Source organism: Phascolarctos cinereus, unplaced genomic scaffold, assembly GCF_003287225.1.
Source record: "Phascolarctos cinereus isolate Bilbo 61053 unplaced genomic scaffold, phaCin_HiC Scaffold_1;HRSCAF=81, whole genome shotgun sequence".
NCBI classification, from domain to species: domain Eukaryota; kingdom Metazoa; phylum Chordata; class Mammalia; order Diprotodontia; family Phascolarctidae; genus Phascolarctos; species Phascolarctos cinereus.
Window position 1 is genome coordinate 183,003,255 of NW_027555514.1, and position 13,163 is coordinate 183,016,417.

The 13,163-nt window shown below is 38.4% G+C and overlaps 1 protein-coding gene across 1 annotated transcript in view; it reads left to right on the forward strand.

The window, feature by feature from the left end:
* Nucleotides 1-13,163, forward strand: part of A2M (alpha-2-macroglobulin) — a 70,226-nt gene that overhangs the window by 19,395 nt on the left and 37,668 nt on the right. Inside the window, exons 15-17 of the mRNA XM_020994244.2 lie at nt 2,914-3,063; nt 9,566-9,733; nt 10,539-10,635. Of these exons, the coding sequence (XP_020849903.1) occupies nt 2,914-3,063; nt 9,566-9,733; nt 10,539-10,635 (415 nt within the window). The remainder of the gene's footprint in view (nt 1-2,913; nt 3,064-9,565; nt 9,734-10,538; nt 10,636-13,163) is intronic.

The window sequence follows — 13,163 nt, forward strand, 5'->3', positions numbered from 1 at the left end:
GTCTGAGGCTGGATTTGAACTCAGGTCTTCCTGACTCTAGGCCTGTTGCAGGATCCACTACTACCTGCCCTTCCTTTCTGAGTTTGGGAGAGGGAATTGCTTTTCCCTTTTCTCTGCCTGAGAGTACAGAATGCAGATCCTGTAGCTGACAATAAATAGGTACATTCCTTTTATCTATTCTTTCAATTCCCTGCATTCACATTGCTACTTTACACCCCTCTATGTAAATTGTCTTGAATGAATGAATTAATGAAGAAGCATTTATTTAGAATTTCCAGTGTGCTGAGAACTTACACTGTGCTAAATGATGGGAATAGACATTTAGAAAATGAGAAGACAGTTTCTACCCTCAAGGAGCTTTCTTTCTTTCTTTTTTTTTTTTAAGCACAATCAGTTTATTAGCCATAGCTAGCAGTTTGCCAATAAAATGGGTTCAAGACCACCTCTGTTGGTCTTGCCATAAAACAACAGGTCTGTTAATATTAATGAACTGAATTTACAGAGCACATTTATAGACATAAATAAGAAACATCAGAATGGGAGAACATAATAAATGAGGAACATTAATCCCAAATTGAGGGACATGATATTGATTCTGACAGGGGTATTTGGGGACTTTCCATTGTCACCATGGAAGTCTATCTCTTGTAACTATCTTTGACAAGGATAGGGAATTTTCATGAGAATGGGGCACTTTGACAGGTGAGCAATACTCAGGGTGTTTTCTGAAGGAGCTTTCTTTCTTTCTTTCTTTTTTTTAGGTAATTGGGGTAAGTGACTTGCCCAGGGTCACACAGCTAGAAAGCATCAAGTGTTTGATCTGAGGCTGGATTTGAACTCAGGTCCTCCTGACTTCAGGGCCGGTGCTCTATCCACTGTGCCATCTAGCTGCCCCTAGGAGCTTACTTTCTAATAAGGGAAGGTAACACATATAGTTGAATGGGGCCTAGGGAAAGGAATTTTGGTTAGGAAATTAAAGGGATATTGAGTTGATCCATAAAACAGACAGTTGATATGCCCTCTAGAAGGAGTAGAATATTGATTCTATTACTACGGCTAGACCTAGAGGTGGAAAGTAGAGAGAGTTGAGAAGGGAGGGTTGGGAAAAGCTGTGGCAGGCAGTGCAAATGGCAAGGTGGCCTGGTTCTGGGGACAGCTAGATAGAGAGGGCTAGGTATATTTACACTCACTCAATCAGAAATCAAGATGTCTCAGCCCCAGGGTAGGAGTTCCAGTGAGGAATAAATGCACTTCCTGGGGGTAGGGATGGTCTGATGTTGAGTATACTTATCCCAGAAAGGAGAAATGGGGCGTTGGTGTCAGGAAAATGGCAAGATGGCCTTGGTGCACAATCAGATGGGTTGAAGTTCCATCAAACCTCCAAAAGGCATTAGAAACTCTGGGGAAAACTGGCAGACTTCACCATATTCCATCCATAAAAGCCAAACTTATATTGTCTTTGTGCATCGGAACTTAGAGTTGGAAGGGACTTTGGATATCATCTATAAAGCCACACCTGATCTCCTTAAAAATGTTTGTAAGCCCTTTGGAAGTAAGAGCCGTATCATATTTATTTGTGTGTCTCAGCAACCACCATAATGCCTTGTACATAGGATAGTGAATGGATCTGTGATTTCATTGGTAGAGATCTCTCAGGGGAAGAAGCCTTCTTTACCAAAGCAAGTCGGCATCTTCTCTATAACTTAAGGTCTTAGGAAGTTGCCAAGAGGACCCTGAGTTCAAGTGACTTTCCCAGGGGTCACACAGCAAATATGTGTTATAGTTAGGACCAAATTCAGGTCTTTCTGACTTCAAGACCAGCTCCCTATCAACTCTACCACAGTGCATACTCAGTTTGTGGAATTTGAATTTGCCAATGATCGTATAGCAAGTTATTAGAAGAAAAAAAAACTCGGGTCTCCTAAGTCTATTAATTCTCACCACCTCTCATAATATAACCCAGTTGTTGTGACTCTTCTGCTCCCTTCCTTTATGAGAAGTTGTAGGAAGTGTTGGAGGGAAGGTCTTACTTGTACCAAACATATCAAAGAAATATACAATATCACTAGATTGAAAGGACTTTGGGTTAGTTTATTTATCTTTATCTTTGTATATCTCCCAGTATATAGCACAGTATCCTGATCATAGTAGGCATTTAATAAATGCGTGATTGGGGGAGCTAGGTGGTGCAGTGGTGGTGGAGCCCTAGAGTCAGGAAGACCTGAGTTCAAATCCAACCTCAGACACTTACTAGCTACATGACTGTGGGCAAGTCTTAACTCTGATTGCTTCCAAAAAATAATGCGTCACTGTTGATTAAAAATGCTATTTTTTCCTGTAGAGAAACTAATGAACTGTGAGTACACATTGAAGCACATTTTTTCACTTTATGTTTCTTGCTTTTTTTTTTTTGGCAACATGGCTAATATGGAAATGTTTTGCATGACTTCACAGGCATAGTGGATATCATATTGCTTGCCTTCTCAATGAGTGAAGGAGAGGCTGGAAGGAGGGAGAATTTGGAACTCAAAATTTTAAAAAGGATGTTAAAAAAATATTTTAAAGAGTTGCCATACGAAAAAATGAATGTGTTCAGTGTATTAAAAAACAAACAAACAATGATTACGTGGTGGACCAGGGGTGAAGGAGGATCTCTGAGAATTAATTAAAAAGAAGATTCAGTCATTGATGTTTGTCATATCTTAAGGATGTGAGTTGACTACTATATATCACCTATTCAACCAAGTTGGGTAAAGAGAAAAGGCTCAAAGAATGCCCAGGACTCTTTCAACCATAGCTAAGCCATGCTGAGTTGCATGTGTTTTGAATGTGAAGAGGACAAGAGAGAAGAGAGACTCCAGGACTAACTTAGTAGGAAAGCTGTTCAGTTGACCTCTGACCTTTTCTTTACAGGTGAATTTAAGCTTTTCATCAGCAAAAAGCCTTCCATCCTTGGAAACTCTCCTGACGGTGAAAGCCTCTCCTCAGTCCCTCTGTGCCCTGCGTGCAGTGGATGAGAGCGTCCTTCTCCTGCATCCTGAAGAGGAACTTACCCCTGCCTCTGTAAGTTCTAACTCATCCCTGTTGTCATAAAGAAGTCATAATTATGTGGCAAGAAACATTTAGCTATTTCTTACTTTAATTGCTCATTTAGAGATTATGGATATCATATAATGCCACATTAAAAGTACAGATAATACCAAACTGATGCAAAACACCTGATGAGAATAAATTCTACATAACTAAGAACAGACCAAGTATAACATCAAGGAATCAGGAAGGTAGAAATAGGGAAGCTAAAGAGAACAGATGGGCTTAGGGGGAAAGACAATGAATGAGTTCTGTTTTGGATATGATTTGCTTGAGATTCTTATGGGACATTGAGAAGGAGATGTCAAAAAGGCAGTTGGAGGACGTGAGCTCCAGAGAGATAAAGGGTTGATGAGCAGATATGGAAGTCATCTGTATGGTTAAATCCAAGGTTGCTGATGAGAGTTTCACTTTTTCCCTAGCAAAAGAATTATCCTAATGAAGGTTAAGAAAAACTCTGTCCACAATCCATGAGACAGTTACAGAAGTAAAACCTGCCTTTTGGCACAGAAAGTTGTGGGATCTTACAAGGGGCAGCTAGGTTGCGCAGTGGATAAAGTGGTGGGCTTAGAGTCAGGAAGACTCTTCTTCCTGAGTTCAAATCTGGCCTCTTACACTTACTAGCTGTGTGATCCTGGGCAAGTCACTTAACCCTATTTGCCTCAGTTTTCCTCATTTATGAAATGACCTGGAGAAGGAAATGGGAAACTAGTATATTTGCCAAGAAAACCCCAAATGGGGTCATGAAAAGTCAGATACAACTGAACAATAACAAACAACGAAAGGAGAAGACATTTCCCTGAATGGAATTACCATTACCTGGATAATTCAATTTTGAATAACAGAAATCCCCTGAGAAGATATTGGGCTCTTCCACAAAGGGAAGGGCATCCAAACCCTTTTTGACAAGCATACATTTAATGGGTTAGAGGCAGTAAAAGGTTGTTGAAAAAATAAGTGGAATTTTTAGTGAAATTGAGAATTGAATAAAAGGAAAAAGAATGAAGAATGAGTTAGTAGGATCACAGATTTAGATCTGGAAGAGACCTCAGGGATCACCCAGTCCAACTCCCTCATTTTATAGATAAGGAAACTAAGGTCTACAGAGGTTAAATGACTTGCCCAAGGTCACACTGAAAGTATCATAGCTAAAATTTAAACTCAGGTTTAGAGGGCCCCTGAGTCCTACACTCCCCTCCCCCCTCAATTAATATTATAATTCAGCTGATAACCTTGCTTCCTTTTTAACCAAGATCATTGAGACCATCCATTCAAAGCTCCTTCATCTCCCTCTTCAACACCTCAAAACCATTATACATCCATACTCACCCTACCATTATTTCCTTTTATCTCAGAGTTTAAGGGAACTTTTGCAAAGGGTAACCTTTCCACCCATGCGTTTGATTCTCTTTCTTGTCCTCTTGTGCTTTCGTTGGAAAAGTGGCACTTAAGCTGATCCTTGATGCAAGAGAAGGATTCTAGAAGACAGAGATAAGGAGGGAATGCATTCCAGCCACAGAGAATGTCCAGAAGTCAAAGGTCAAAGAAGCATATGTTGAATTCTGGGAAAACTTAGAATTCCATTTTGGTTCAATGTACAGTGCATAAAGGAGAGTAATATCAAACAAGACTATGAAGGAAGGTTAGAAACAGGTTGTGAAGGCCCTTAAGTACCAGGCTGAAGAGTTTGTATTTTATTGAAGAGGTGGTAATAATAGCTAGTACTTATATAGTGCTTTAATTTTTAAAAACACTTTACAAATATTACTTCATTTTACCCTCACAGCAACCCTGGGAGATAGATGTTATTTTTATCCCCTTTTTACACATAAGGAGACTCAAATGTAAAAGGCAGAGGCTAAGTGACTTTCCTAGAGTCACACAGCTAGTAAGTGTCTGAGGCTAGATTTGAATTCAAGTCTTCTTGATTCCACATGCAGTACTCTATCTATTTTGCCATTTAGCTGCCTCAGGTAACCACTGGAAGATGGATCAAGCATTGAAGAATTAAGAGACTGGAATCATTTTCAATGTCTTCTTATCTACATGTTCCTTCTCACTACCTGTAGACATGTAAAAAACTTCCTTTACTATATTAGCCCCTCAAATCCTACCCCCTCCACCTTGATTTGGGATAAAGTCCTAGAAAGATTCATCTATACTCTGCTTTGATTTCCTCACTCCCCATTCACTTTTCAACTCTTTGTGCTCTGGCTTCCAACTCAACATCATTCTACTGAAATGACTTTACTAAATGTTACTCTTACCCTCTTAATTTCTAAACCAAGTGGCCTTGACTTTTGAGTAGCATGTGACATTATTGCCCAATTCATGCTTTAGGGTTCTTTTTCTGATTTTGGTTTCCATGACAGTATTCTTTCCTGGTTCTCCTCCTATCTGACCTTTGTTCAATTTCCATCACAGGTTCATCCTCCTCCTTTGTTTCTGCAATGTAGAAGTCTCCCAAAGCTCTGTTGTCAGCCCTCTTCTCTCCTCTGTTTTCTCTATACTCTCTCCCTTATTAATCTGCTCTGCTACTACTTATACAATGATCACCTTTATGAAGATGATTTCCAAATTTATGTATCTAGCCCTGTCATCTCTTTTGATGAATTTCAGTTCCATATCTCCATCTATCCACAGAATATTGTCACGTTGGTGTCCTTCAAACTCAACCAGCATCCAAAAGTAAACTCATCTTCCCTCCTAAAACTTCCTTTCCTCTAAAATTCCCTGTCCTCTCAGTTACAGATGCTCAAAACTTTGGAATCCTCTTTGACTCATACATCCTACTCACTTCTTATACCCAATCAAGTGCTATGGGTTCTAACTTCACACCACTTTTTGCATCTACCCACTTCTCTTGATTCTTTTGCCTTCCATTTATGTTCAATCAATCAACAGATATTTATTAAGTGCCTACCAGGAGAGTCTCCCTAAGACACAGATGTTACTATGTCACGGGATGGCTCAGAAACTTCAGTGGTTACCTCTATTATCAAATACTACTCAACCTGGTATTTAAAGGCCCTCACAAGCTGATTCTAATATATCTTTATAGCCTTATTTTATACAATTACCTTTCATGCTCTGTACATTCCAACCAAAATTCAACATATGTATAGAGATGATAATCGAACCCATGGAAATTGATGAGATCACCAAATGAGATAGTATAGTAAGAGAAGCGAAGATGGCCCTGGACAGATTCATGTTTAGTGGGCATGACTTAGAGGACTATCCAAAGAAGGAGACTTAGAAGAATTGGTCAGACAGGTAAGAGGACTAGGAGAGAACATTGTTATGAAAACCTAGAGAGGGCAGAATCTAGAAGACAGTGATCAACAGTGTCAAAGGAAGAGGTCAAGAAGGATGAGAACTGAGACAGACATTAGATTTAGCAATTAAGAGGTAATTGGTGACTTTAGAGAGAATAGTTTCAGTTGGATAATGAAGAGGATTTAAAATACTGTGAGAAGAGAGGAAGGAGAAACACTGATTATAGATGCTTTTCTCAAAAAGTTTAGCCATGAAGGAGAGAAGAAAAATATGATGATAGGTACCAGGGTTGATAGAATCAAGTGAGGGTTTTCTAAGGATGGGGAGACTTGGATATGTTTGTATACATTAGGGAAGGAGCCAGCAGATAAGGATAGATTGAAGATAGGAAAGAAAGTGGGCTTGATAGTGAAAGAATCTGCTGGAAAAGATGAGAAGTCGTAAGATTAATGGTGCATATAGAGGGTTGGCCTTGGCAAGAAGAGGGGTTACCTCTTTATCTGAGATAATAGTGATGGAGGAGAAAGTGGGGGAAGATGCCTATATGATGGGAGATGAAAAAGAGGGGAGCTCACAATGAATGATTTCAGTTTTTATAATGAAAAATGAGGCTAGGTCTGCAGCTAAAATGGGGATTAAGGTGTTATGGGAGCATTGAGAAGGGATGAAAAGATTTGGAACAGCTGCTGTGGTGAGTGGACTAGTGAATCAGTTGAGGGAGGTATAAATGGATTGCCTTGCTTCATTGAGAGTCCAGTTAAGATTATGTAACATAAATTTGTATCAGACCTAGTCAGCACAGCTTCCTGATTTTGTTCATCTTCATTCAGTAGCACATGAATAGGAGTAAAGTCACAGGTGGTTGGGAGTAACTCAAGGCTGGGTTTTGGCAAGATTTGATCAGTAATAGCTTAAGGGAGCCAGGGACTTGATTGTAGAGGATAGTGTTGCATTGAACTGGTTCACCTCTTGGTTCACCAAGGGGTCAAGTTAGAGAAAGGAGAAAACTGTAGCAGTGCAGAGGTGATAATCAAGACAAGAATTTAGGTGTGGATGGATTCAAGGTCAAGGTGAGAGCAAAGAATAGAACGAGGCTTTATAAGGCAGAGGGAAAGATGTATTAATAAAACATTATGATCAGAGAAATTAATTTCAGAATTCATGAACATGGGGAATTGAACACTTCAGGGGTGATGGCAAAATCAAGAGTATGACCATCTTGGTGTGTAACGGAGGTGAAATGGAGGAGGAGGAATAAACTTCCTCAGTGGAATTGAGTAGAACACTGAAGGGTTCTTGATGGAGTCAGAGTCATGGGAATGAAAAGTGGAATGAGGAACTGAGAGATCCGAGTGTTTGAGGGATCTAGCTATATGTAAATGTGTGTATATATGTGTGTATATATGTGTATATATTTTATATATATATATATATATACATATATATATATATATGTATATACATGATTTTCAAATATGTCCCTTGTCTTTTGAGTCTGTCAACAAATGTGAAAATGTGTGAAATACCTGACAAATACAGAGAATTGTGCTAGGTACTGAGGCAAGATACAAAAAGTAGGCTCAGCCTTATGGAGATTTTATTCTAGTAGGAGGATATGGCACTTATTAAATGAAATAAGCCCATGATGAGTGGCAATAGGGGATCCAGATGGAATTTCTGCTTGGAGGCTAATATTGGGTATGTATCTCCTTTGCATTATAATCTTTTTGGTTGCCTCTTCTAGTCTGCCATATCTCAAGCTCCTTTTAAGGCAAGGTAGTATTCCTATTAGCTATTATGTGTCTTTCTGTGAATTCATATGAGTGCAGTTACATCGGTCCAGTTGAACAGTCCCTTTTCCACAGATGAATTTTTTACTAATTGTGTTCCTCCAATAATTCATGATTTGGAAAGCACTGCTCTACTTTACCTAGATGGGGTTTTATGTTCATGAGAATGGGTGATATTTATGGAGGACATTCTGATTTACAAGTATTTTAACTATATTATTCCTTCACTTAATTCACACAAAAATGAAGTAGGTAGAATAATTTTGCTTTTACAGATGGGGAAACTGGGGCTGAGAAAGGTTCAGATATTTTCCTAGAACTGTATGGTTTAGTAAGTACTAGCTGTGATTGGATCCCTGGTTCCTTGATTCCAAATCCGGTGATCTTTCTGCTACACAATGCTGCCTCCTACAGTGTAGTGAAAATACGGATCATGTTCTTCATCACGTAACCTAAAGGTTATTTGAGGAGGATATGGGTCTCTAAAAATGGCATTGAGAAAATCCATTGCTTTTTTCCTCCTAAATTATGAGCTCCTTAAGGTCAGGGAACCTTTCATATATATTCATATTCCCCTGTGATGACTAACACAGGTCCTTGAACATAGTAGGACAAACATTTAGGAAGATCTGTTATTTGATTGGCTGCTGGGTAACTTCTTTCCTATATATATATAGTCAAGCTTCTAGCATGTAAATTTGTACCCCTTAGAAGAGTTTTCTGTGGCACTTGGCCCCTGTGGTTTTTAATCCGTGTACTGACACAAGTAGGGGCAGCTAGGTAGCACAGTGGATAGAGCACTGAGCTTGGAATCAGGAAGGCTCATCTTCCTGAGTTCAAATCTGGCCTCAGTTGCATACTAACTTTGTGACCCTGGGCACGTCGATTAACCCTATTTGCCTCAGTTTCCTTATCTGTAAAATGGGCTGGAGAAGGAAATGGCAAACCACTCCAGTATTCTTGCTAAGAAAACCCCAAATGGGGTCCTTAAGAGTTGGACACAACTGAACAACAACGACGATGACGATCACACTGACCCAGGTAAGCTTAGTGCTGATAAAAGCTTGTAACGAGAACAAGAAAAACAGTAACAATAGCATTTATATAGTGCCTAGACACAGCACTTTACAAATGTTATCACTTTTGATCATCGCAACAACCTTGGCAGGTAGATACTGTTATCCCCATTTTGCAATGGAGGAAACTGAGGCAAATAGAGATTAAGTGACTTGCTTGCTAAGTCACTGAGGCTGGAACATTCATCAACATAATTGAAGTTCACTGTGGTAGTTCTCCTGGATCAGTCAGAAGAGGAGAGTGGAGACTGCATCACTAATGTTCTCCCTAAAAATTAACAAAGAGAATAACAAGAAACCCCTTTCTCTTTTCTCTTTCTGATTATATAGCTTTATAAGCAACTACCTGTGAAGGATCTTACTGGATTCCCTGATGATCAAAACGTGAAAGATGAAGATACTGGAGAATGTATCCCTTTCAATAATATCTTTGTTAATGGAATCATGTATGCCCCTGCATTGAATACTGAAGAAGACGATGCTTACAACTTCCTAAAAGTAAAGTCCTTTTTTCCTGTTCACATACTTGGTTATAAATTTCTTGAAGGGTCATAGTTATTATGCAAAAGATAAAGAGCAAAGTTTAAACTGTCTAATAGGAGTATTCTGACACATAACCCCATGTCTGCTCCCTATATCATATTTATCTCTTTAGCCTTTCAAAATTATAATTCTAGCCTAATTGAACTGTGTCAGTTCAACCCTTCCTGATGCTATTTAGGTGGGACTAGAAGGTTTTGCCTCCCCTGGTTAGGGGAGGAAATACCCTAAAGGGTCTTATCCCCTTAATAATGGTCATTTATTTATTCTAGGCCCCTCTCAGCATTTTGAAGCGTTTTTTTTTTCTGTTTACCGAGGTTGAGTCAATTTTTGAATATATTTTTGCAATACCTGGCTTGCTGAGTAACTCTGCCCCTATAGTGTCTAGGGACAATAGCCTTCTTAAGTTCCTGGTGATACTTTCACCCTGCTCCCAATTGTTCTTGTTGTACAGGGTAATCACTAGGTTCCTTTAAGGGAACACTGACCTCTGTGTGACTGTGAGGAGCCTGGAAGGAGTTAGGGCTTTTGGACAGCCCAGTTGAGACATTGGTGGGTCTGTGGCTTATTCACTACTTGGATTTTAAGCCAGTTATTTCCTTACCTTTCTTCCTGAGTTACAAAGTTCTGAGGCTCCACCCTTATTAGCAATAGAGAAAATAAACACAAGAGAGAAACATCAACCATAACAGTTACTACCAAAATAAATTTAATGGATGTCGATAATGATTGTGAATTGATACACTTCCAACTTTATTTCTAGGATATGGGCTTGAAGGTATTTACTAACACACAGGTCCAGAAGCCTCATTTATGCACATTCCATCGCCCACCTATTATGGGATATTCATCATACCCAGGTAAAACAATGAATATATTCTTTGTTTTGAGTTGAAGAAAATATGTGATATATCATGTAGAGCTATTTTTCTAACATTGGTTCAAAAATATGATAGAGAATGATTCTGGATATGGTCAGGGAAAGTAAGTGTTGAGCAAATTTTTTTATTTTGTCGTTTTTCCAAGAGTATCATGGGATCCTAGTTGTAAAGCTGGAAGGAAACTCAAAGACCATGGAGTCTAAAACCATCATTTTACAGAGGAAAAAACTAGGGCTCTGGGAAGCTAAGTCATTTGTTCTAGGCCATACAGTCCACCAGTAATAATGGCTAACGTTTACATAGCACTTGGAGATTTTCAAAATGCTTTACAAATATTATCTCATTTGATCCTCATAACAACCCTGGGAGGAAGCTATTATTACTCTATTTTACAGATGAGGAGACTGAGGCTTAAGTGACTTGCCCAAGGTCACATAGCTAGTGTCTGAAACTGGATTTGAACTCAGGCGCTCCCGAAGCCTTATTCAGTACTTTATCCACTGCACTGTCTCGTTACTTACTAAATAGCCATTAGTGCAAAGGGAAGTGTGACCTGCAAAGAAGTTTAAAAGACAAGGAAAAGCAAGTAAATGAAGATGAAAACAAGAAAAGCAATGAGACAAAAGTGGTGCTCCCTGCATTGATTTGACTGATTATTCATTATTCATTGAATAACCAGCATTTATTAAGGCATACCTGTATTAGGTACAGTGCAGAATATAAAGTTATAATATGATCCTAGACCAGAAGGATCTCACATTAAGATGGGAACACAAGATAAACATACTTTAAAATAAAAACAAATTTAGAAGACTACATGTAGCTCAAATTTTTATTAGTAGAAATAATAATGACTTGAATTGATATAATGTTTTCTAGTTTATAAAGCCTCGTACTAACAACAACCCTGAAAAGTCAGCAGTGTGCACATTACTATTCTCACATTACAGATGAGAGCCTCGGAGAGGCAAAAGCTAAGTGACTTTCCCATGATCACAAAGCCATGTGTTAGCACCCAAATGAATTCAGCTCTTTTGACTTTAAGTTCATTGCTTTTTTTTTTCACTGTATCACATTTTCTAATTATTTATTAAATGCTTTTTATTAGGGGCTTTACACTTTTTTTAATCACCTGAAATAGCTATTTTGGCATAGTGATTTAACACTTACCCACCTTCCACATCATGTACCGCCACTATCCCTTCTACTGCACTCCAGACTCTTTACTCTACCACCATTGGAGGCTTCCTTTTCCTCTTTGGAAAAGAATGAGGTGAAAATTACCATCTTCCTCTATTTGTTGAATTATATTCACTTAGTATCATGATCTTCATCATTTCAACTTTAATGAAATTGACTTTGTCTGGTTGGGTTTCAATGGCTTTATGTCACCATTAATGATCATATAAACATGCAGGATAGAAAAGGGAAGACAATGGCAGAAAATGCCTAAGAAACCACTAAAAAAAACCTCTTATTTCCTCAATTGCTGTGTTCTTTGTTCATCTTAAAAAGTCTATCTCCTTCTCCCCACTACTCTTAGGTTACCATTGGTAGGAAGATCATAGGGATCTTTGGGTCATGTTTTTTTAATGTGACCTAAATCTCCTCATTTTACAGATGAGGAACTGAAAAGAGGTGAAATAATTTTGCCTAAGATCATGAAAGCAATAAGAGGAAGAGCTGGGATTTGAACACAGGTCTTTTGACTCCAGCTCCATGCTTTCCAATATTCCTCCAGTAGGCTGGAGATAAAATGACTCAATTTGTCCTCTCATCATTGACTCACAGGACATAGAATGTAAAACCAGAATTCATGCTCTAAAGGCTGGATGACCACTTGCTGGGGATGCCATTAAGGGGGTTCTCAGTCAGGTATGAATTCAACTAAATTTTTTCTGAGGTCTTTTCCACTGTTGAGATTCTCTACTATTTCCTGGGACTCCAAAGCTTTCTGTCCTCCTTTGGGATTGTCAGGGTGAAGCAACAGCATGTGAAGAGTCATTTATTTAGCAGGCAGAAGCAGACCTAAGAACATAAGATCAAATCCATTTATCTAATTAGATTGACCCACTTTTTTTCCACTTTCCTATTGATCTCCAGTTATCTTCATATTTTTCCCTGGTTTCTGGGCTATCTATCTCCTTAAGAGAGAGGAGAGTTTAATTTATTTAATTTTAAAAATAATTTAGTTAATTTATTTAGAAACAGACACAAACATACAAGTCAAATAAATACCAGGCGTAAACACCTAACATAAAATTTATGTAATTAAACTAATATATGATTAGACTTATACAATTAGATGAATTGTATAATTATATCATATAATTATATTTACATAATTCAACTAATTATATAATTAGATTTACTTAGACTGTTTCTACTTGCCACTGAATTCTAGACATCTCCCTACATTTGCCTGGCCATTGGCTCTCTGTGAGATGACTGGTTCCAAGTTCTTATTTACTAAGAATGAATTTTATTTTCCGCCATCTCTTCTACTT